We start from the raw sequence: 26336 nt of genomic DNA, 5'->3' as shown, positions 1-26336 counted from the left end.
AATTGCTGTATTGGCAACAGTACTTCGAAATCTAACCACTATATCCAGTTTTCTGGATCCCTGCTAATGCTTTGGCAGCCATATTTTTTATTTCACTGTACCATTGACTAAGACCGACTGGAGCACTTGAACCTACTGACGTTCTGCCTGTTTGTACCCACTCTCTATATGAGGTCATATAATAGTAAAAAGGATGTAATAGTAATTCTGAGTGCAATCATGTTCAACACCCCTTCTTCCTTTGAGGAAAAATATGAGGGGTTTCATAGGCATTAGATTTTAACTGGAGACCATAATTCCTGTCATCAAATATTTCAGCCAAGGAACCCATTAAGTCCTCTAAGTAATTCAAAACACTGTGAGGATCTTCATAAAACTGCATTTAGCCTTCGTCTTGTCATGTGGTTCACTGTAACTCATCTTCGGGAAAATGACACAAGCCCTGATTTCAAGTTTGCCTTTTAGTTCTGTTTCTGTAAAAGAACAATGTCTATAAATTGCCCAAGAATCAAAACTCAATCATTAACGGGAGATTTTTAGAGTTTTTCTATTATAATAATCAATGACTAAACATGAAATGAAACTGTACAAACCATGTTACTTACTGTGCTATCTTGCAGTTGGTTGTTCGAACAAACCGTCCTGTATAGTGAATGTTACACCTGACCACGTTGTTGGTGAAGTCTGATTCCTTTACCAAGAATTTGGGATTAACCTGGAGCTGGAGACAAAGGAAGGACAGCAAATTACAATTCACCATGAATCTCAACAAACAAATAATTGGCCCAACGATACTTCACAAAAGAATGTATTTGGGAGAACTAACACTGGATGTAATTGTGAATAGATTTTTTTTGTGTGTGCTTGCTATACATCTTGCAAGCATATTGACCAAATCAAATATGCATGAAAATAGACAGTGTGTTGGATGGGGATGCAGAGCCACTGAGCCACGAAATGCTGCAACTTGAAGAATGCTTAATAACTAGCAACATAACAACTTCTGAACTTTATAACTCTTTTAAAACCTGGATCAATTTGTTTTGGTAGCTTAGACCCCCACGGTCTTCCATGAGCCATGACCCACACAGTCTTACCTTTAGTATGTAGTTTCCAGGTTTGATGTCTGTGATGTCGATCCACTGGCAGTCGATATCAGCATTGTATGTATCGTAGCAGCCGGGGCTCAGACCCTGAATTAAATAAGGTGGTGAGGGAAACACAGGTGAGGAATACTGATCTGAGCAACAAACAGTAGGAATTTTAGGTCAACAAACACAAGTAGGATATTAAATAAATCCACCTCTCGCTAACCTAACTCTTTACTTAATTGCACTAAACTGTTGTAATCTAATGAAAAGTTTGTTCTGGCAAAACCACAGTGGACGGATATCACTATGTTGTCAATAAAGCATGTAGTGTAAAATAATATCAATTTACAGATAAAACATGTGAATATGCAGAATCCATAACTGAGGGACAAGATTTCGGGGCAGGAAGCTTTCTGGTTTTTCGTTTCTAGTTCAACCAATCACATTTATTATTAGCCTCCAAATCACCATTTGACCCCATTTCCTCTCATGTGGGCTGTATTACCTGAGTGTGAGAGGTGCAGGCGTAGCGCTTCAGGTGACCAAAGTCGCAGGTGGTGTCCTCCAGACAGAAGCTCGCCTTGTGACCCTCTGCCACTTTACGGCCAGTGCTGGCCTCCAGTAAATCATAATGGCTGAACTCATCCATGCTGTGGTAGTGCCTGTCAGAGTGATCAGAGGACACGGGTTCAACAATCAGAAGAGTATAAGCTTATTCTAGTGTTATTCTAATGTGTCAAGTTTGCCTTCTCAACAATAATCAAGAGGAAGTTAATCAAGTTTATTATACATTATATTGTAATGACATGTTAACATGTGGATTTCAAAAGAAAAGTGCATGTTTCTATGTATTCAACCTGCTGAACTCATTTGTTAACAGGTTTGTAAGACATGTTGCACCTTGAGTGAAAACATCATTTAATATGAAAGGACAATGGATAATAATTAATGGCAACGATAAAGTATAGCTGAAGCACAAAATTAACACACTAATGATGAATGAATGTTAATAATTAGCTCATATCAAAAGTGTGTGTATGTGTGTGTGTGTGTGTACAGCCAGGTTTGCCTGAATAAAATCATTACTCGGACCAAAACCTACGCCACAAAAATGTGTTGACTCTCCAGACTGATGCTGGCCTCATCAATAAGGCCCGGGAGCCTATCACTGGACTGCAATGATGACACTTACAAAAGTATTGCACGATTCCTTCCTTGGCGCATAGAAGTTTTTCATATTTTATTTTGTGTCCTATTTTTTATATTTATACTTGCACAAACACACCACAGCAAATTCCTTGCATTTGTAAAACTATTTGGCAATAAATACTGATTCTGATTACTAAAGGGAATGTGCACTGCAAATGAGATAGTAGCAAGTTGTGTGCGATGTGGTCCGAAACTGTATAGGTTAACAGATGGCAGAAACTACCCAGCAGTATGAGCAAACAATGGTTTTCTCCAGTATGACACTTCATCTGCTATAAAGTGAATAAATACAGGCACAAATCTTGTGGACTTAGGTAGGGGGAGGCTGTGGAGCAGCACTGAATATGAGGCATGTCTATCAGGTTTCTATCTATGACATGATTTGTCACAGGCACAACAAAGACAGTATGATAAGACTGTGAATTCCCAGATAGCAAAATCTATTGTAATCTAATTACAGCAGCTCAACAAATAAATCCAACGTTTATGAAGCTCAGAAAGGTGTTCATCTAACTCAATGGCCATTATGGAAAGAGTTTGTATTGAATTATTAGATTGCATACTGTTGTTGTATTGCACTGTATGCATCATAATGCTCAACCCACACAGAAAAAATGCTCAAGTCCAGGGCCCATAGATTTAAAAAAAACAAGTTTATCTAATTAACTGTCAGTCATTGTTAATAGCGGAATACAGTATCCCAGAGGTATGAACAAGGCATGTCCCCAGCTAACAGATTTGTGATATGTGAACACACTATGGTGGCACTCTTTTTTAAATTAATACAACATTTAATAAGAAGGTAACATCTCAGCTGCCAAGTGGGAATTGCTAGAAGTGTTTACATGTTAGTTTAATGAGGTTTCTACTCTCAAATAATGTATGAAGGCGGAATCTTCCCCTTTAAAAAAGTTTAAAAAAAAATCGTGTCCAATAAAGGGATTTCCCTTCTTGTTACCAAAGTTACTTATGATAAAACAACAAATAAGAGTTTGCACAATAATGATTTCTTAAGTTCTGACAACACTTGACAGCTGACAGCCTGTTTTTAATTTCATCTGCGAGAGAGGTTATGTTTTCACCCCTGTCTGTTAGTTTTTGGCAGTAAGATTACAAAAAACTTCTGAGAGGATTTCTAAGAATCTTGGTTGAAGGATGGTGCACTGGAAAAGGAAAAAATCTTGGCGCAGACCCAGAAAAAGAAGCAAGTCCTGGAATTCTTTCTATAACTTTCTTGTATAATGTTCTTTCTCATCTCGTGAGAACCTTCATTTTAGCTTTTAGTCTTTGTACCTGTCACTCCAGATCTATTGCAATCAATAGTGGCATAAGAGTGACATTTATGCCGTTGCATTTGCAATGGGTGTTTTCCTGACCCATACCTTATCTTTCCACTAAGTTTCTTTGTAATCCGTCCAGTATATTTTGTATAATCTTGCTAACTAAAAGACAGAAAGGCAACAAAGTAAAAACAAATGACCTCATTGCTGGAGGTAATGATCAGAATTAAAGCAAATGTTGATCAGAATAACAAAGTTAAAATGTTCTTGAGGGGCTTACCCAAATTAAATTATACAACACACAATTTAAAGAAACCTTTTGGGGTTTACTAAAGGGTACACTTCCGTTCTTCAGTGATTCTTAAATGGCGCCATACAGTATACTTAAGTGGTGTTGACTTTAGTTGTTGTAGCATGTGAGGTAAGCACTGGCTCTCTGACAGTCGGACTAACTCACACTATATAAATATTGTCCTTTCGCGTTACCTCATGGCCCAAGTTTCAACATAGCAACAGCTTTAACTCCAACAGTCATTAAAGACTGAAAGACGACCTGGATGGAAAAGTGGGTACTTTCCACTGATGAAGTGAAGTGACCATTCAAGGCCTCGTTCTTTCCAGTGGAAAGGAACGCAATTAGAAGTAAGGCTCAGGTAGACACCTGGGAGATGTTATCTGGGGCTAAACACATTTTTACTGTGACTGTGGGCATGACTTATTCTCTTGTATTTGTTGACATGATAATGTATGGATCCATGTTCATTCATAGACTTCTATATACCCTGTGGGGCACATGGGTACACATTCATATTGAGCGTATACAATCACATATTTGTACAAACCAGGGAGGGAACTGGAGGGCCTTTGTGTTCCTGAACCTGACATTCATTACAGTGGCAATTTTGAGATGATTATCTACAGTATGTGATGGTGTGTGTGAAACAGAAAGACGGAGTATAGGAAGCAGAGGAAAAGAGTGGGAATGGGAGGAGCTGGACTACGAGGTGCCTGGAAAAATCCCCGGCCTCCTTGGATTCCTGGATTCTCCCTCACTGACGATGTCAGCTACAGAGAATGTGGTGTTGGAAGAACACATAAAAGGACTTAACAAGAAAAGCTTGTAATCGTAATGTACTAAACATTCCAGGTTGTGTTCATAGACATGAGTCATTTTCTACTTGTGTCGCGACAAACAAGCTCAGATCACAATTCCGGTTGTGAAACTGAAAACTACAGTAGAGAACTATGCAGCTTTTGCCTGATGTTTGTCCTTCATGAAGTATAATCAGAATATGAACACGTATGTCCAAGCAACTGCGCAAACAGCAGCCATGATCCTTTTTAACAAAGGTCACTTAGCTCAAAGCTAGGATTAGTAAAAATGATCCTGAAAAAATGAAACTGATACATTTCACTCCCTCCAATTGGGTCTTTGGTCAAAGCTACGCCCCCAAGAAACATGAAGGCACACTGCCTGACAACTACCGGAAGCTCACTTCTCAGTAACTCACTCACAAACTTCTGGCTATCGTCCCTGCCTCAGCAGTGTATGTCTCCGGGGCTTGGGAAGACTCTGTTTGACCAAATAAGAGCAAGGGCAGGCAGGTTGGTTGGTAACAGAACGTTAAACCATTAAATCTCAACCAAATTAAAATATTGGTCCAGATTACTGGAAGGGCCACAGATATTGTTTATTTGTTTTTCTTTCAGACAACTTTATTTATTGATGGCTTTGAGGACGTGAGGAGAATGTCAACAAAGAAGATTAAAAAATGTTTCTGAAACAGATAACTATCTCTACATTTAATGAAGTTGACTATTACATTGGAGTTATAGATGAAGAACTATTTGAATAACTTTTGAAGTGTAGAAAATAAAAGTTAATTTCAATTACGGTCATGCTTCCCACACTAATTGGTATGACAACAAAGGTCGATGTGGAATTCTGTTTCCTCATATTGGTTTTTAAAAAAATATATACAGGATTCCATCATCTTCACAGCCTGTGATACACAAGAGGAAGCTGTTCCCCTCCCTTCCTCTAATTCTCAATAGTGAATGTAGGGAGAAGTAAAGCTGTCAACCACACAGCTTATTCGACAAAAATGTGGGGCAGCGAAGTTTATTGTGAGAATCTGAGCTCGAGATTTTCTTCCCCCTAAAGAGATCTCTTTGTAACCAAACGCAGCGTCCCAGTAACCCATATCCCTTAACAGTTGTTTGATCTGGTGTCACAGCCTGACAGGAGGAATGGATTGATTTGTCATTCCGATCACACAAGCCAGTGGAATGATTATCCTTGGCTTTCCGCCCCCTGGGAACTGCTGTGTAAATGCAGACTGATGTGAGACAGCAACAACACTGCCAATCTCCAAACGGCCAGTCGACATTCCTCCAAGATGAGGACAGTATAGAGCACACAGCCTGGTACAATAAAGCGTCAGTGCACGGGCGGACTCTCTGGAAGTGTGATAAGAGCCCAGTCCACATGGAATATCGTGTCGTAAAACAATGACGATAGCCTCTGAATCACCTCATCAGCAGTCCCTGCAGAGCTGCTCCATCTGAGCCAGTGCCGCTCCGGCTCAACCAACTAAAGTCTGTCCACTGAGGAAGACACAATAAGAGAGAGAGGGAGATAACTGCTCTCTGAATTGATCAAAGCCACAACGTTTAATATCATCGTTTTTCATGTACAGTGGAATTGGAGAGTGTATCGACCCGTTGTTCTATTTCACGCGTGGTTGACTCTCAAATGAACTCCATAGGTTTGACCCCCCCCCCCCCCCTTTAGAGCAGCATAATGAAACATACTGTGTGCAAACTTTCAAAGTCAACAACCTCACAGTGCTCCACTTCAACAGAGGACTCCAACTGCCCTGCAAACCCACCATGAACCCAGGCATTTAAAACATTAGTGCCGAGGTTACGCCTTTGGGGGTGGGCACTAACCAGAGAAATGACAAGTAAACGCTATAATATTTTATAAACCGCGTTTTTTCTTCTAGTGTCCACTGGATATAATGAGGCCAGCTGGGACCATGAGGGCTGAGTTACAGTCATCTCCCAGTGATGAGTGGGTGAGAGCTGCTGATCTTGTTTTATACAAGGTCAGTTAGTTTGATCTAGAGGTGATCACTGTATATAAAAAACATTTTTCAAAGGTAACCACTCCTGTCATCGACTGAATCAGTAGTTTAGAGCAGTGGATCATTGGAAACTCACCTTACTACTTCCACTACAGATGGTTTTCACTCGCGTTTTCACTAAAGTCTGCTACTAAGCAAAATCACACAAAAACAACAGAATGGATTTCCACAAAAGGATGACAAATGGACCAAAGAAGAACCCATTAAATCTTGGTGTGGATTCACATTCCGTAACATTGCGAGAAAGGGCACTTCTGATCTGATACTTATGTCAGTAATAATTGGATGCTGAGATATTAACCCTGGGTTCACTGCTTGTATGTCGTAGTTTTGCATTGAATTGAATGTGACAGCTTGGACTACCAGCGTACTGAATGAACAGAGGTACATATTTAGAGCTAGGGTGGTAAGCAAGAGCAGCCTACAATTTGAAAATACATAACTGATACACCCAGCCCCCTCATCAGCCCTGTCATCTAAGCTATCCCCTCAAAACACATGAACATGCACTGCCTGACAACTGCTGGAAGCAAACTTTTCTGTGACCCTGGCTTATGGCTATCATTCCATTTAGTCAGAATGAAATGAATCCTGCAAGGGCCACAGACACCATTAAGGACAACAAACTATTATGTGTGCACTGAAGGTGATGCAACTGATTAGCTCAGGAACAAGACCAGATCAAACAGTTCCAAACAGCAATGTGCGAAATTGGAGATGTAGTTGAAAGGTGTTGGAGAAATGCTAAAAAGCAACTCCGTTCAATGGAAAGTAAATAAAACCTGAATGAAAGTCAACGCTCACATATCCACTGAAATGAATGGAGTCTTTTAAATCAGCAAAGTAATTCATGAATTCCATATCCAGTTTGAATTTAAAGCTTATTTCAGCTTCCCATCGCAGGCCACGTAATATCGTGTCATGTTGGTGTCCCAGCTGTTTAGACCTCTAGCTATTAATGCTGCCTTTATGCCCTTAAAGTTAGTGAGATAACAATATTGTCCAGAAAAAACCAGAGTAGTTACATAATGTACCTTTAATTATATCTCTGCATTCACTTGCCCCTTATTCCACCTATTTACAGCTTTATTGGTTCATAGGTGATGATGTTAAAACCCTGAAACTTGTGTACCAACATGCTTGCTTGCTTTTTCACCCTATATTTCTACTTGCTGTTGCCTGGGTAGATGTTAAAAAAATAAAATAGTCAAGACTCTTCCTGACTGGAGCAAGAAGTGCAAAACACCATTTATCATGATTCAGTAGATTATTTAAATATTATTCATAGAACATTATTATTCACAAATTCACCTCTAACAACAGCTACATCAGGAATTTTACAACCTTTACAACTTATAAAACCAAAAACAGCAACCATCTGTTTGTTATGTACCAGCAAATATGTACAGACATAAAAAATACAATGTGTAAGAATAAAATCAGACTGACAAAGAAGTGCTTGTCGACTCCCTGGTTACCACAGCAGATGATATTATTGTGAGCAAAGCCCGACAAGCTGATAGGATAAAATCTGTTTTGTATTAAGCACTTACTGATGACAGCTATGCCACTCCCAGGTATGACGTGGCCTGTTCGGCATGAAGTCGGCAGTGCCCTTGTTTTTCACCCTCTGTGGGAATCGCAGCAAGACCCTTACATCGTAGTCACTGGTCTCAGGGCCATAGGCAGAGCTGAAAGGCAGAGACATACAACAAACAAGAAAACGGTGAGGGGAAACTGCACAAGTGGCTGCAAGAAGCATGTCTGTTTCTCATAACTAAGACAAGGAATAGGAAGGAAAAAAAGGATCAGATTTGAAAAGGCTTGGAAGCAGGAGGATATTTATTAAATAATTCATTTTACACATAACAGCCATTTCTCGACATTTCTAACATGGACACAGGGAACACTCGATTTTTTTGCGAAAAAGGAGGCACAGGACTTCAATACCACCAAGATGTGAGGCGTGTGTCTTGTGGCTGTTGACATTCGAATGTAAGGCAAATTACAACAGCCCATCTGTATGTGATTGCTGCAAACTCAGACAGGATATGAAAGGGCTTTGAGGGATGGCTGTGCTTTTGATGGGAAGAGGGCAAATAGAGCAGCAATGGGGACAGCACACTTCCATCATTTCAATAGTGTCCTTAGTGCAGAGACAGTCAAAGGGCCCAGGGCTGGGGCTCAGGGGATTCTATCCACAGACACAGAGCAATGAAACCAAAAGCAGCCTGGATCCCTGGAGGTGACTAGTATTTTGGTTTACTGTTATGCTGTTGGTGAACATAATGCATGACCTCTTTCAGATATTATTTCATAGAATGGATATATTTCTTTGGGCTATTTTTGAATTGTGAATGGTTAATTCCATGGGTAAAGGTACTCAAAGGGTACATAAAGTTCATAAAAACAAATGTTTGTAAAGTACTGAAGCAGAGTGCAACCTGAACATGGAACCAGTCTATCAGAGACCAAGACAGGAAACACAATTTATTGCTTCAAATTTACTTGTCCGACTCACCAGATGTAGACAAGAGGTAAAAACCTGCCATTCAGGACCTATTCCAGGCAGATTAAGCCCACCGCTACCGGCCTGTTACAATTTTCTAAATCCCTTTCGCTGCAGAAAACACAGCAAGTTATGCAATGGGGATTTGAAAAAATTGCCAAAGATCTGGATCATGCAACCACTAAGTCAACATATGTCTTTAACTGTTTTAATGAGAATTTCATTTGAAGAGAATAAACCAATTTAATAACATGCATCCTGGGTTTAATGTGCCCCCAGGTGACAGTTGTGATTGGTCAAATAAATACAAACAATACTGAGAACTTATATCCCGTGTAAAGGAATGATAATTGGTGCAGCCACACCATTCTCCAGCACTACGACAGTGTTGGGGAGTTAGGTCTGGTTATGTGATACTATTTTGACCTAAATTTGATATTTTCGAATGGATCTAAACACTGAGCCACAACTCTGCCCTGAAGATGCAGGAATAACCATTACAATGAAAACAGTTGTCACAGAAAACATAAAAAAACATAACCTGTAGGTGCAAGAACATTCTAGATGCTGCGACATGAGAATGAACCCACTGAAAAAGTAAAGAAATGTATAAATAAATCAAAGCTTGGCGGTAAAGGGCGACCAGAATTGAGTTTACCTTGACAGACATTTTTCCTCTGCAGCACAGCGGAGAGAATACATGTGCGCTCTCTGGATGTATGTCGAGGCCTGGACATAATTGGGATCAGGAACCAGGTCAGGAAAACCTGAAAAGATAGAAAGACTGTTCATATATCCTATATAGTCATTCACAACTTCTATTTATTTTTTATGAAGAAGAATAGCAGTTCGTTCACACACGTTTGTGGAATTTCTTAAAATAACAACAAAAAAAAAAGTATAATTACTTTAACACCTCAAAAGAAGTAAATAAGCTCATAAAATGTATTTATAGCAACGTTTTTATGATTTCCTTTACAATTAGACTGGCTCTCAATAGACTGCACCTCCACCAAGTCCCAACAGTCCCCTTAAGATCCAGCATTTAAATCTGCTGGATCTGGATTTCTATTTGGATCCACACTCATAGATACTAGTTCACAAAATAGGTCAGATTTGTATTTGTCAAGATCCATGAATTATTCTCTGGGAAATGGGGGAGAATGTCAAGAAACACAACATTGTATTTGCCCCATTGACTGGATTCACCCAGTTATTTAAGGGATTCTTTTTTGGTTAATGTCCCATTCTCCCACCAGTTTGGTGAAAATCAGCTCAGTAGTCTTTTAAGAAATAAAACAACAGACGGGTGAAAACATAACCTCTGTGGCGGCGGTAACTAAAATAATCCAGCTGTCAATGACTGATTTTTTTGTCACGACATGTCAACTTTTAATTTCTGTATTTCAGCCTGAAACTGCACATTTCTTATAAATTTTTTATAACCTGTGAAATATATATGGTGGTGCTGATGGAGGATTCGATGGCTGATGATGCAGTGACAGGGCCTGCACTTCAAGACCGGGTCAGAGAACACCATTGGGCACTAATCAATGTGCATTCCTGATTATTATCATGTTTTTTTAATAAGAAGCTTTTCGCGAATGTGCTTCTCAGACAGGGATGATCAGGGTTAGAGAACATCATGGTAAACCTGGACCTCTCAATAGTTAAAGGCTACATTCATACGGCATTTTAGATTGATAACGCATCAACTCAACAATATGTTAGTTCTAAATATATTTTATCATTTGAGGAAAACAGTTCTTGCTTTCTTGTCAACATAACGTGAACCTTCACGACTCAACTTTAACATGTATGTGTTATTTCAGACTAAACTTTAGCAGACTAAACATAGCATGAGAAGTTGTAATCACAGGGGCCCAATCTGTTGGTAAAAAAGGCAAAACTTTGAAATATCAAAGCTAAATCTCCAAGTCATCACAGGAAGGCTTGATGTAATGCAGCCAGTGTTTCTCATACTTTGCTTTCTGTGATCGAGTGACTGAGATGAAGAGATGGAGAGAAGCAGCGGTGATTCAGCAAGTGAGGCAGACAGAAACACAGACCCGGAGAACGTGCGTGCCAGGGTAAAACAACAGTGATCTCACACTACTCCAGTTTTTAAAGTGGGCCGCTGACCAAGACGTCGGAAAACCTGAGGAGCAAGTAAAAAAAAAAAGGCGGGACTGACTTGTCAACGTGGATGTCTTTCTATCTCATTCCCATTAAAGGCCTTGCCAGCAGGGGTCTCTGGCATGGCTTATCACCCCTCTCTGTTCAGCTCATAAAGGCCAGACATGTTTTAATGTGAGATTGTTCAGGCAACTCAAACTCAAACCATCTGACCTCTAAGCCTGGAAGCATTAACATAATCACGAAAATGATGTACATCCTTTAGTTTCTAGCCTTTGCCCTGAACAATATTATCTTTTATTTTAGGAAACATGAAGGGCTATATTCATGATGTGTTTATGTAACCCAGATAGGAAGTATCCCTTCTTTTTTCCATTCCCGGCTTTTGACAACCAGGTGATTCTTGCCTCCCCAGCTGCAAGTTTAGATAAATGCCTTGCCTTTTTGCGGGTGTAGTGTAAACATCACATCTGACAGCTGTCTCACTGAGGCCGACATATAGGACAGCGTGAAGTTTCCTGGGCCAGACCATGTAAACACTATAAGACCAGTGTGAAACGCTGAGGTTTTCCAACAGCACCCTCAATTCCATTTTTTCCCCGGCCGCTCTCCCTGAGAAGGCTTTGTTCTCTGCCCTCTAATCTTTTGAAATGGGAAATTGGGTCTCTTTCAGAGAGATAAAATGTATTGAGAAGCCAAAGCTGATCAGCTCTCGACAGCATGTGACAAAGCCACACATTACACTCTAAGTGGGGCACAGAGGGAAGGAAGTGGATCTTGCCAGGCTTTTTAAACTACATAATATAGCGTCATAAAAGACATGAGGGCTCCCTCTCTTGATGCTCCTGCTTTAAGCTATGAGCTATGAGGACTGACAGATTTGAATTTATTGAGGTTATCTCACAATGAAAAAACAGAAATCACATCATCAATACTTTCACAACTTCCCTCGTCAGACAGTTCATGCTCTACCTTTTCTAATTACAATAAACACGAGTGAATCTATTTTTCGGCTTATCAACCTAATGATTTCTGGTGGTCAATTGACATATTATGGATCAATATATTTAAGTGTAAAGTATTTAAATCTATTCTTTGTTTTTGTATTTTTTTCCTGTAAAGCTGTCTTGGATACCTTGAGGTGATATATAAATGCAAGTTATAATTATTATTATAATCATTGTCATTATCAATATCAGTAATTGTTTACACTGAAATGTTTTTTTCAGTTGAAGATATGAAACTGCTCAGTGAAATAACTGGTGCTGCCTCGCTGCTGCCTTGATGAATTATTCACTCAAACCTATGCTGCTGAATTTGTCAGGGAGTGTGAGAGTAACAAAGAGTGACATGAAATGATGATTTGCTGCAAGATGCATAGCTTGGCCATTATGCAGACTTACTGAAAACCACATCTTTCTTTAGCCTTAATGAAAGTGCATTTGATGCTTAAAGCAAACCCTGACCTTTGAACACACACCATCCACATTAATTGAGGTCATTGTCCCCATTAGTTATTGGCTGTTGTGCCTGGCTGATGCCAAATCCAGAAAATGCCATTTTTACATATGGTCTAAATGTGTTTGTGCTTTTAACACATTACATGTTTTTTTCTATTTGGGTAACACAAGGAATAGGATGGAACTATGTGATGAATCTTGTTTTTCGGTCGTAAACTTAATTACTGCAGTTATCTGCATTGTAAATGTTAAGTCCATACCCAAATTCTATGTACTCAGTAGCAACAATGATGAAATTGACAGATTATTTCATTAGTATTCAGGACACGGATATTGATTTTAATTTTGATATTTGCCTCCTGAACCTAACTGCCTCTGATACCACACAACAATATATTTAAGATAATATTGTACAACCTCTGTTATTAGTCAGTTTAAAACTTGGAGATCACCGTAGTTATTACAATACTGGAATAGCTTCTGTGCCATGAGGCAGTGCAATAAAAATGTCAACTCTTCAACAGCTCCCAACAGCTGAATCCTTATCACAATGATTACAGAGAGCACCAAGGCATCTGCAAATATGTTGGCTTTCTGTGCTGTATAAATGGTTCCAAGCTCTATAGAGTCTAATAAATGGTGTTTGCAAAACATACAGCACAACAGAGATCACAACAGAAAATCTAAATTTGCATAATTAAGAGTTTCATTAGAGGTCCTCGTCTCCTGATAAATTGCTAATAGGTTTACAGAAGCTGTCTGCTTTGCTACAGAAAGAGTTTATGTGATTCCACACTTTCATTCACACACCCCCACCTCCAAATAACTCTGCCTAAATATTTCTTCGATTTACTGTAGCTGAAGCGATGGACCCCACGTGTTACTGGGACTTTCCATGTTCTCCCTCGTCCTCAGGGTATGGTGAAGAGCTGTAGCCCCCCACCCACCCCCCACCCCTCATCTTTCCTCTTCCCTGTCCTCAAACCCGAGAGGCAACCACTGCCCACCCCCATCCCCCCGTCACAAGCCCCACTATGAGGTCACCCCTATTGCAAAACTCCACACGCCTTAGAACCTCTTTCTTACAGAACAGAACCTCCCTCACAGAAACACAGTGGTTTGTGTGTGTTCTCTCTCTCTCTCTCTCTCTCTCTCTCTCTCTCTCTCTCTACACTGGCAGGGCTCTCTCAACACCTGGTTCTAATAACCATACATGTGGGAAAAGATGAACCTTGCGTCCACTTCACTTTGTTTGCAAACGCAATACACGTCAGACTTTTGAGCGTCTGTTTCATTCTGATTACTTCATATATCTGACATGAAAGAGATAGAGTGAGAGTATTTGAGGAGGGCTGGCATCCCTCCAGACTCCTGGGTTTCGAAATATTTTGAATTCATATGTCCAGCAATAACAGAGATCACATAGTGGTCTCTTGATAATCTGCCTCAAAGATAAGACATACCTTTGGTGAATGCCGACAAATAAACTCACTCCATTTTCCCCCTGGCAATTTAAAGTATTTCAAGTGCTTCATAACACATTCCTCAAAATCAGCATCAACTGTCACTCCTCTCATGTGTCACAGACTTTCAAGATTTGGTTAGACTTCCAGAACAAAATAAGAAATAAAGGATACATTGTGTTAGTTCACAGATATCCAAGCATACTGTACCTATCTGTTCCTGCCGGTACACACTTCCAACATTCATATTGGGGTTCTCAACGGCAGAGTTTGGAGAATTTCTTCCTGCAGGAATGGGTTGTAGGAAAGGAGGTTGGGGATTTCCAAATGGAGGAAACTGCTCATATTGAGGGCTCCTGATTTGTGGTTGCACTGCCGGTCCAGTCCTGTCCTGTAACATCGGTGTGGCCTGGTTGGGATTGGGGACAGGGACAGCAGGAGCACTGTCCCCATTGAAGAGACTGTGGGTGTATCTGCGGTCCAGACCATCTGCGAATGGTGGTTGTGCGGCACGTGCAGGAACCGCAGGAACAGCAGGAACCGCAGGAACGGGCCCGTAGTTGTAAGACTGGAAGTAGCGGTAGCCATCGTCAGTAAAGTCGGATGGGGAGCCAGGGAGCACTGGGGCTGCACCACCTACATACCCTCCTCCAGGATAAGCCGGGCCACCACCGTATCCTCCAACGGGATATCCTCCACCACCAACAGGCTGAAAGGGAGGCTCATAGCTCCTGACTGGTGCCTCCACATAACTAGGGTCATAAGGCACTGGTTGGAAGGGAGTCTGTTGAGGATACTGGTATTGTGGGTAGGATGGTACATTATAAGAGGATGAAGAGAAAGATGAGGATGATGATGAGGATGAAAAGCCCGTGGATGGCCTGAAGCGAGAGGCAGATGATCCCTGGAACTGGCTCCCACCTGTGCTGCCTGCAGTTGATCTCCAATTATCAGGTACTTGCCCAAAGCCAAAAGGATGTCTTGCCTGGCCACGGACAGTCTCAGAGGATCCTCTTGAAGGGGCCTGTCGGCGGACATTACCTCCCTGGGGCCTGCTTGGTGAGCGCGGATGAGAATCTGCCACAACCACCCTCGGAGCTCTGTCCTGGGCCCCTGCTCGAGCAGGGACATATTCAGCTCCACTGTTAAGAAGGCTAAACACCCGGCCATTGTTCTCCCACTGAATCACCTGCCTCCATGGAGTGGCAGAGCTGTCCTGGCCCTGGCCCTGGCCCTGGCCCTGGCCCTGGCCCTGGCCCTGGCCCTGGCCCTGGCCCTGGCCCTGGCCCTGGCCCTGGCCCTGGCCCTGGCCCTGGCCCTGGCCCTGACTCTGGCCCCGGCTCTGCCCCTCAGTCTGTGCAGCAACTTGAGCCTTCCCTGAGCCCAGCAGGGTGAACACCAAACATCCCACAACAGTAGACAACATACTGGTTCCAGAGACACTGCAACTCACCACACTGGAAATAAACCCTCCCAGTCCACCAGAGGCTAAAACTCAAACCACCTGTAGCTGTGTCAATAAAACATGCGGGTTGTCTTCCCACAGCTTGAGAGCGAGTGCTGAGACAGATGCAGGGTTGAGAAGCAGGCCTGCGGTTGAGTGCATCTGCAGGGTTTCACTGCCAGCAACAGACGAGGATGAATGTGCAGTCAGGAGCAATCACACCCAGGAGAGTCAAAGTGGGCTTCAGGAGACCCACTGGTGGTGTTACCGTCTGTTAGTGCTATGAGAATATGTCCTGAATTCTTGTCGGTCTGCTGGCTCGCCTGTCAGTAGACTGAGCATTGCTCTCTGCCTTCTGAAAAGAAGTGCCTGTGCACTACAAGACTGCAAGCTTCTATTTGCCTGATTGCTTACAATGGGCTGTGAAAAAGTCTCAAACTTTTTTTTTTTTTTTAACAGTGGTCTCACATGGCCCTAGTGCGAGTGATGTTTCCTGGCCTGCAGCAGCCAGAGCTCCAGAGTCAACATTACCATCTGTGAAGGCATTCAGTCATACTGTACAAGACATCTCACGTTCAGCGGCTGGAATTCTTTGCTCATCTTGTTGCAGGCACAGACACCATGAACCATATTTTCATACTTATTTCAAACGCTTGTTATCTCGTTGCTTTTCCTTTAAACCTTTAGCAGTTACAATAAACATGTGCAGATGGAAAATTACCTAATTGGTAACAGGGGCATCCTGTCCCAGAGATCCACTGATACAATTCACACAATACACAACACTTTTCTTTTCAACTGCATCCTATGGTAAAATATAGCATAAGGCGTTGTTGAGATAAGTCATGTGTGTGTTATTTGCAAACAATAAGTAAATAAACGGAATGTAGTCCCCGGTGATATGAACTCATGTCAACGAAAATAATGTCAGCCCTTCAAAACAATTCTCTGTTTGTGTGGTAGATATGTTGAGAAATGTGTTCTGCACACCCCACCCTAAGAAATATCAAACTGTGGTCAATTAGGTAAGTGTTCAAAGCCCTCCCACACACAGGCACGTGCACGCACACACACAAACACACGCACATACACCTCTCCACCCCTCGTTCCCCTAGCTGCCTGTAGTGCACTGAATGCACAAAAGACATGCATACATGCCTGGCTCCCCGGCAAGACAACACTGTGTGTGTTGTTGTCTGTGAACACTGTCAAAGCACTGTTGCTCCATGAGACCCTCATTTACACACATGTTCTGAGAGACAAGTCATTAGTTAGCACAATCCCGGTGGGATTTGAAACAGCTCGGTTATTGTTCCCCTTGATTGTGCACGCAGACACAACCAGGTCTCACCGTTGCTATCAAAGTCAGTAGTTTCCTTGGACTGGTTTACATGGGCAACAATCACAGAGCAGAGAAAGGACAACAGACCCACGGGGCTGTAGCAGTCAGTGTTCACTTTGTCTCACTGAAACAGATCCCTGAAAAAGATCTGGCTCTACAAACTACAAAGGGAAGATTCAACATCAGTGGAGCGCATGAATATGGATATGGTATCAATATGTATATATTTACAGTATACATTACATCTGGCTCTACTGCCATGAGCGGCTCCATCACACTACGACGACTAAACTCACTTTTGAAAGACACATTCTTGACTGAAGATAGAAAATGTTTACAACTTTGCATAACCTTTTTTTATATTTATTTGATTTTGACAGTGAACGACATGTTAAAAATGTACTTTGAAGTGATAATGGTATCATCTGTGTAAAATGTATATAAGATCTTGCATCTTCCTCTTACAAAATTCATCCATCTATTATCTATACCACTTGTTCTTTTGACGGTCGCGGGGGGAGTTGGAGCCAATCCTTGCTGACATTGGGCGAGAGGCAGGATACTCCCTGGACAGCAGCCTATCACAAGGCTTGACACTAATAGACAAACAACCACTCACACACTTTTTACTTTAAATGATAATTACTAGATTTATTGAGTTCATTTGTTATGTTGTTAAGTTGTATTCATTCGAGAGGTCAGCAATATCACTTTTAAGATTGTACCACATATTTAACATTAACTGTTAATTTACAGAAGCAAATATTCTATCTCCAGGTGATTTACTGAAACTTTTTTTTTACTGAATTGTTTTCTGTACCATCTTGCAGTAGATGTTTTTGTAATACTTTATGTTGAGAAGTGCCACAAAATGGAGAAACGGTGTCAAACTCTGAGCTTACACGGTCCCACTTTGTTTAGTTCTTTTCAAAGCCTGGATTCTTCCTTTCTTTTTCCTATTTTTTTTGACGAGGCCTGGTTTCATTTCATACTCTTTGCATTTGTCTTACATGCCCTTCGACATTTCAGTGGTTATATTGGGCTTGAGGCGTTTCTGCTTTAATTACAGATTGATCCCAGGAGATTATCCTCTGAGATAGAAGTTGCTGCTTTACAGAGGCAGACCGACAGAGAGCCACGGAATTCCTTGAAACGCTGTCATTGAAACATTCCACAGAGATTAGACTAAGTTGTGAGGCAAGGTTGGTTGTTTTTGTGTGACTGCTGTGTGCGTCTCCTGTGTGCAAGAAACACCATGTACCCTGTGAAGTGCGGTGAAAGAACGCATTGATCTGAGTGACTGTGCAGCACAGGAGGAAAATCCAGGGAGTGGGTATCCTGCTGCGTGCAACCTTTAGCTGCAGAGCTAGAGATGCTCGCTCCATACTGAGACCTACATTCAACCTCAGTCAGTCAGAGTCAACACAGTGTACAAGCTCTCACATGTGATCATAAAACTAACTTAACACTGTTTAAAGTCCAGACTTTAACAATTTAATGTTTTGTTTGATTAACAAATATAAAATTAAAACTTATTCTGCATCCATAGAGTATTTTATTAATTAATCTTTAACTGAAACCAGGGAATGGGTATAATCAAGTGATCGTAGCTTTGAGATTGATTAATATCAAGCAGATAGCACATTTGTGTCAAGAGATTCCTGGTTTCCAAGGAAACATGGTTTTGCACAGTGCAGTGCAGATGCTAATTTCAACAGCTGACTACACATTCTCTCATAAAGAGAAGAGAGATGAAGATTATGGAAAAAAAATCTATTTAAAATGTGTAGCTATCAGATGTTGCAAAGGTTGTGTTCTGCAATATATATTTTATATATATGATCCCTCCGTATTTCAAAAATAAAATGATCTTATGAGAAAAGTTATATTTAGAACATCTCCTCTCCTGCACATTCTTTATATGCCCTCCATTTGTAATCGAGGATTTAAAATGGAACGAAGTAGATACTGTTCAGGGAAAAACCATCGAGACTGCTGTGATGCCTAACTTTCAAACATGACATGACAATAAACCACTTCCTGAAGTCTGATAAAGAATTTGACGCATTCAGCGTTTTGTTGTCCTGCAGCTTCCCTCCCATCTCTAATCTGGTGGAAAAACATTAAAAAGATTGCTGTGGCTGCATTTTGTGTGGAACATTTCCAGCTATTTTGCAAAGATTATTTGGGGTCATGGCAAGAATCCTTTATTGTTATTGTTATTATTGTTATTATTATTATTACATCCAAACATTAAGGAATGTCACGCTTAGGAGCATTGATTTAAGATAGCGTGGAGTTAAAGTAGGTCGGATAAAATAATCCTTGTTCAAAAAAACACAAGGATACAAAAAAGACACAATAAGAAGAAAATTAGGTATTTATGCAAAAAAGCCCAGACTCATATAAACATATACATTATTTCAGCGCATGCTAATGAGTACTTTCTGTACCAGATATGAAAATACTAAGGCAGAAGCACAATCATTATCTATTTATTCTTTATCTTAGAGATACAGAGATACAGTACAGCAGCTGAGGTTGGAACTTGCGAGTACATGTGGTCATACCGCTGGAGCCGTCCGCCTTTGAAGTACCCACCTGCTTTCCATTAATTTCATTTTCGTTTAAGATGAGTCATCAGGCACCTGCACTCTCTGCTTGGCTCAGAATCCAGGATCCACATGCCAGGAGACAAAAACAATTTAAATGCCTTCAATCATTTAAGCAATTTTAATCCTTTTTTCATAGCACAACATTAAAATGAAGCAGCAATCCTCTAATTTATAAATTAAAATAAATTTGACGGACTAATCGACCAAACGTTTATTTTTCTAAGGAAAAAAAGCTTTTTTATGTTGCCCATGAATTTGCATCATATTTGTAAAGTGCAATTATACAACATCAGGACTCTTTTACTTGGTCCTGAATGCCTGACGTGAATATGTGTAATGTGTAGAGTTCAATATTATAAGGTATAATAAAAGCTAACAGGGCTGCAGCCAGGAAGTTTAGGATCTTGTTAGACATTACCACCTGTTTCATAATGCACAAGTGCACATTATAGCAAACTACATGATTTTGAAGTGCCAGGATTGAAAAGCCCCAGTGTTTTTTATAATATTCATATGTCTGAGTCAATTAAAGTAGGTTTCTAACTCCCTTCTCATGAAGACATAAATGCCAAAATGGTCTTGATTGTTCCCAGTGGGATCTTTTTGGACATAACAGTGCTGGTTATGTAATTTCCTTTGTTCTGATACGCGCAACTGGATCATCAAGGAGGAGCAAGAGAATGAGCAACAATAAATGGGACATTTATATCTAATCAGCACTTTGTCATTGGCCAAACATCATGCAAAAATGTGCATCTGTTTTTAATAGTGTCCTCAAATCTGCGGACCTTTGTTCATGGGAAGACACGTTTCCTACCTCCTTCCATGATGATGGCACTGACTTCACAGAACCTTCATTATAGATTTTACCAAGGGGGTAAACATTTTCCATCCCTGTATGCCATTGACCTAATGAGGTGTAAATTAGAGGATACGGATGGAGGAGGGAGGACACAGAGAGATAATTCTCCAACAGGTACTGTACATTGCCATGACAATGGCGGCCCGTCCCCACAGTCTGGGAACATTAGTGAGGGAAAGTGATGTAATTGATGTTAATATGTGATTTGGTTTAGCCGAGGGTACCGAGAGCTGTGTGGAGAAATGTGTGCTCGTTTGGTGCTGATGAGAATGTTACACACTGATGAAGATCCCACCACTGTGTAACAGGCTCATGAGGAAAGACCATGTGATTAAGCAAAGCAGACACACATAAACATGCACCTGATAATAGAGTTGATAATATGCACTTGAGGATCCCAAGACTTTATCATGCTCCTTCCATAATTAAGTCAGATAGGATGAGAAACAAGCACTTTCATGTCTGTCGTTACTATACAAGTGTCCAGATGGACCTTTAGATGTTGACCTTCGCTCCTCACACCTTGTGACAGAGGCAGAGGGGCTGGGTATTTATCTGCTCATCTGATCGGTCTGTTTAAGTGCGAGTTCACTGCTCGTAACCCTTATCTCAGATGCAAACTTCAGAGGCACGGGCTAATTTCAGCTCGGATCCCGCAGACCGTCGGCCTCTTGCACACGCAGCTCAGCCTCGAGGGAAGGACAAGGAGGCAACACACAATCTAAATCAGAGATTATAATGCAAACAGCCCTGTGGGGCTCACTAATGACTAAGGTGAGCCTGAGATGCAGCTCCAACTCGGCTTTGGAATATCAATTAGGTCTCTCAGGGACACGGAGATGGAAGGAAGTGACTGGCATAGTAAGCGCCTACCGCTCGGCTGTGGGCACCACTAGCACACACCACGACGGTGACTGCCGGGAGATATTGAGCAAAAAGGGAAAGGAGGGAAAACAAAGTATAAATGGGTAAAGTGGTGTGGCTGGGGGCAAGTGATGCAAGAGGGAGAATTCCATTATCTTGTGTTTCCCAAAGAAACGGGAGCCTGTAAATTTGTCGGAGCCGCCTTTTCAATTAGCTCCAGAATTCCACAGCTGGTCCCCAGAGAGTCATCTCGACGGATGTGCCATGCGCTGTTGTGGTCGCACGCCCGAGAGCTATACCCTTCCTCTGTTCCCTCTCTCTCCCTCTCTCCCCTTCTCTCAACTCTCACCTCGCCTCTTTGTTGCATTCTCCAGACAACACAACAAGGTCCTGGTAATCAGATGCTGGCTGAGCCGGGGAAACAGACAACAGGCTGAATCTGAAATCATCTCACACCTCCGCTTGATATTGTTCAAGGAGAAAGAGTCATCCAAGGCGCTGCTCTGTACAGACACAAAGGCAGGCGCGCCCACATTCAGAATAATGTGCAAAAATAATGGAGACGGCCGGCGTTTGCTGGATTCATGGCTCAGGGAGTGAATTATGTCTTAGAGCTGGAAGGAGATACGATGCCTCTCGTGTGATGCTCAACCTGCGCTGATAGCAGTTGAACTCCTGGAAAACATATTTTATATCAAATCTAAATCCGAAAGACTCAGCTGCAGCTGTTGGTTTTCTCCAGTCTGCTCTTTAATGTTTCCAGCTGACATATTGTATTCTGACGTAGTCCTGTTGTCACGTTGAACAGAGCCAGAACTGTACTGTTACATACAAATGTGTTTGGCAAATGCAGTGCTATCTGAGAGTAGAACGTTTCATGAGTTAAATCCAATTACATCTCAACAAAGCGGCTAATGTAACCCCCCCAAACAAATGCTATTAATAAATGGGATGCTAACTCTCATCAGGTATCATTTGAATCGCTGCACCGTGCTGTATGAAAAGTCCACGTGGAGAAGAAAAGGGTCAGTCTTGTTTCTCACCTCACTTCTCTCCCTCTCTCCAGCCTCACCCAGACAGAGTGATTGATCTGATACGCCATTGAGTCCGATTACATTATGCAGTTCTCACTGATAAGAGAATAGCGAAACAACTATTTTCTTTCCCCTTATCTGCTCCAAGAGGCTGTGTTTCTAAAAGGAGAACTAGCCTCCCCGGCCAGATATCATTATTCATTTTGATCCGAGGCCTTCAGTACTGATTACATTTTACAGGCCCAGAAATTTCACACCGACTGTCAGCACTAACGCTTTCGCTCTCTCTTTTTTCCCCCCTTAACCAAGAAATATCACATGAAACCGAACTACATCAGAGGAGAATTTTGTTCAGAGATTTGAAGCATATAAATTATTTTTGGTCAGGTGTGGAATGTGGAGCTTCTTCTAGAAATTCCACCTTTAAAAGCTCCCCCTGTTTAAAGTCAGGGGTTAGGACAGTGAGTGTGGGAAATGACGCCTGACCACACCCTCTCACTCTTTGAGGAAGTACCCATGGTTTTCCTCTGGTGTCTTGTTCAAGGCATCCTGTGTTTGTTGTTATGACAACAGTAAAGAATGGCACTCAGAAAGCAGATAGCTCTGCCAAAACCCAACACTCACCTTAAAAAACCACATTAAAATTCACTAGATCCAGATTTCTTATTTGAATCTACACAAAAGTACACACACTAAACTTGTTTTTCTTCTCTTGGAAATCAGCACCAACATTTATTGGGTTTCTTCCCGGGCCCAGACCACATCCACTTTTGTTTTAATCCGCCCGGAAGTTTTGGTTTAATTTTTCCAAAAGACAAACAAACCATTGCCACTTAGTAGAGCACAAACAGCCTTACCTATGAAACTATATGTTAGTTAATTTGATTCTGGATTTGTATGTGTACCTTCAAAAAATTCCAGATCTAGATCCACAGTTACTTCCTTCAGAAATTTACAAAAATTAATTTTGCAAAGTTAACGAAAGTGCCACCAAAAATCCTGGATCCTCCCCCTTTCTGCAGACCTGTACCCACAGTTAAGGACCAAAACTTGCCATAAAGTGTCATGGTAATCCATCCAGTAGTTTTTGTGTGATCTTGCTAACAAACAAGCCAACCAACAAACAAGCGTGAAGACATAACCTCCTTGGCTGAGGCACAGTAATAAACATCACCACAGCTGAGAATGAGATCGACTGCATGGAGCTAAATTACTACATGGTACAAAAATCAAATTCCACATTGATTTAAGACCAAAATAAGAGCATGTGGAATAAATCATAGACTAATAGATGCTGGAGAGTCCCAACAGGATGACAGAATATCTCTGTTACATGTTCTGCAGTCAGAGGCCAATGCTTAAGTGTGTTTTCTAGACCTTTATTTATCCTGGGAGGGTTGTGCTGAGAACATGTGCTCTTTCGCAATAACGCCCCACTGCACAGTCCCATGCAGTCATACCTAAAAGTCTGCCCAGTCCAAACACAGCCCGTCCACTGTGCGGCGTTACTAAAGGGTCTGGTGCCTTGCTCAGGAGCACTGAAGTTGAAGTCATGGGCGTGTTCCTCACTGTAGAGTTTGATGCATGTCATAAATATTTCATAAACACATGCTGCTTTGGCCCATTGGAGAGGCAGAGTATTTCTGTAATGTATGCTGCTATGCAGGGTCAATGCCAAAGTGCTCCAGAGAGAAGAAAGAGAGAGAGAGCTGTGCAAACTCCAGCAGCTGAGGCCGGGCCAAAAAATGACTGGAATATTTGCTCTGCGCCGGCCTGATTTAGTGTTGTGGCATTTTGGATTAAGATGGGCAGGTTAAAACACTTCCCAGGCATTTCCTCATGAATACACTGTTGACGTACACATTTTGGCTGCCAGAGAGACCTCTGCACACAACCTAACAGAGATGAAGCCGTGAGGTCATGCTCTCGGACCTCATCTATTTATTTTATGTAGCTGTAGTTAAATTATATTAAGGTCATTTCAGTTGTTGCACATACAAGTTTGAGATAAGTGGAGAATTACAGTCAAGTTTAAAATTGACTCACACTACATGTGAAGGGACAAATGGAAACAGCTCTTTTCAATAAGTTGCCAAAAACTCCTCTATGAAACCGAGGCAAAGAGAAAAGCTTTGTTGTGGAGAAAGTAGCTGTCAATACTACGCCTGGCCTAATGCTGAGAGTGTTTAATAGTCTTGTGTGGCTTTGTGTCTCCACCCATTACTGGTGCAAAGGAATGCACCTCAGCATTAACTTTCCCTCTCAGCCACATCTAAACTGACATGGACATCCACAAATTACTGCCCTCTTGTGGGTCTCTTTATGGGTAAAAGCACAGCACAACACCGAAGCACAGACACTAATCCTCCCTCCTCACATCTACAAATGTTAATCAAGGTAAAGACGCCTGTATTATATTGATTTCTAGCAGTTTTGAGGAGCATAATGGGGTCTAGCTGTTGTTCTTGGTTCCTGCTATGTTCACCTTACCCCTGTCAAAGCATATGATCTTAATCCTTGCAAACAGGAATTTATTACGTTTGTGTTAACTGTTGTTATGGACAGAAAATATACATTTGTTATCATAGATAATCTCAAAAACTAGAATTTTTCTCATTTTGGATTCCTGGTAATGCAAAACTCTATTCTGTGAAATGCACTGTTGCATTTGTTTGTTTGAAGACAATAAGTTCATATTTTGCTTTTGTTAGTGAAAGAAAAGCAAGATAACAAAGATAAAATGGTTCCCTGCTGCTCTCTTTTAGGTGATAGTGACTGCACACACTGAGGATCTTCAGTATCACACAACCCTGTGTTTTATGTGATAGCTATTAAATGTTGTTTATCGTATAAATGTTACTGTTTGTAAACACCTGCCTGGAGATGACTAACTGATTTAGCACTTTTTACCACTTTTAAGTTGTATTGCATATATATAGGTTTCTCCTGACAGGCATAATAGACCTGGAATGCTGACTTAGGATCTGCTTTGCCAGACTTTTGTACGGTGGCCCTGAGAGCTCAATGTACTGCAGCTTCGGAAACACATGCAAATAGAAAGAAACACGTGTAAATGTAGTAAACATCTTCATCAATTTGACAAGACATTTGCTGCAATACTCACAACACAACCAAATACTCACTACACAACTAAATACTCACACCCTAAACAAATACTTACAACACAACCAAATATCACAACACAACCAAATATTCACAACAATGATAAATAGTCACAACCTAAACAAATACTCACAACCCAATCAAATACTCACAGCACAACCAAATACGTGAAAAATACTCACAACCTGATCAGATACCAAATACCAAATATCCCCTCACATGTGAGTATTTGCAGTGTTTATTTGGGGGGAGGATGTTTGCTCCGTTTGCATGTGTTGTGTTTCTTATTTATTTATTTTAACAAATCAATTCTGTCAACATATTTAATTTGGAGCTTCTGTTGATACCATGTATTTGTTTTTGCAACTTTTATAAATGCAGAAATAGACTAGTATGACTAGTAGACCTGTTGAAGATTGGATTTGATGATCCATGACTTCAGTTTCTAAAAGTTAGAAAGATGATGTAACTTCTGTTTGGAGTTTTCAAGTACGTTTGACCAACTGCCAGCGTTTGATGCAATATAAGGATTATTTGTGCAATTTCAGCTTGCCCATTGCAGCAGGTGGGATCCTCAAGCAAATTATAAATATACATACAAAGGAATCAATAACAGAAGCGACTTCTTATTCCTGCCATGGCTCACTTCTCAAGTCTTTATCCGGCTGCAACCTCCCACCCCTATTTTCCAATACTGTATCTCTGCTCCTTTTCAGCCCTAGTGGCTGGATTCTCCTCTTCTGTGAGATAAGCAG

At 41.1% G+C, this 26336-nt stretch overlaps 1 protein-coding gene across 2 annotated transcripts; it reads right to left on the bottom strand.

The window, feature by feature from the left end:
• Window positions 1-601: 601 nt before the first annotated feature.
• On the bottom strand, window positions 602-15723 carry loxl1 (lysyl oxidase-like 1). Of its 2 annotated transcripts, none has more exons than XM_061068652.1 (7): window positions 15639-15723; window positions 14508-15530; window positions 9897-10005; window positions 8283-8420; window positions 1597-1753; window positions 1098-1193; window positions 602-721 (listed from the first exon to the last, which is right to left on the bottom strand). In XM_061068652.1, exons 1-7 carry the CDS (start codon window positions 15721-15723, stop codon window positions 602-604), a joined length of 1728 nt encoding a protein of 575 aa, XP_060924635.1. The 2 variants fall into 2 exon arrangements, with proteins under 2 accessions (XP_060924635.1, XP_060924634.1); XM_061068651.1 differs by having other exon boundaries at window positions 14508-15555; window positions 15658-15723.
• Window positions 15724-26336: the final 10613 nt, after the last annotated feature.

This window comes from Limanda limanda, chromosome 3 (assembly GCF_963576545.1).
Source record: "Limanda limanda chromosome 3, fLimLim1.1, whole genome shotgun sequence".
In the NCBI taxonomy this organism is placed as follows: Eukaryota; Metazoa; Chordata; class Actinopteri; order Pleuronectiformes; family Pleuronectidae; genus Limanda; species Limanda limanda.
Note: the sequence above shows the minus strand (reverse complement) of the source record. Positions and strands in the feature narration are given on the sequence as shown.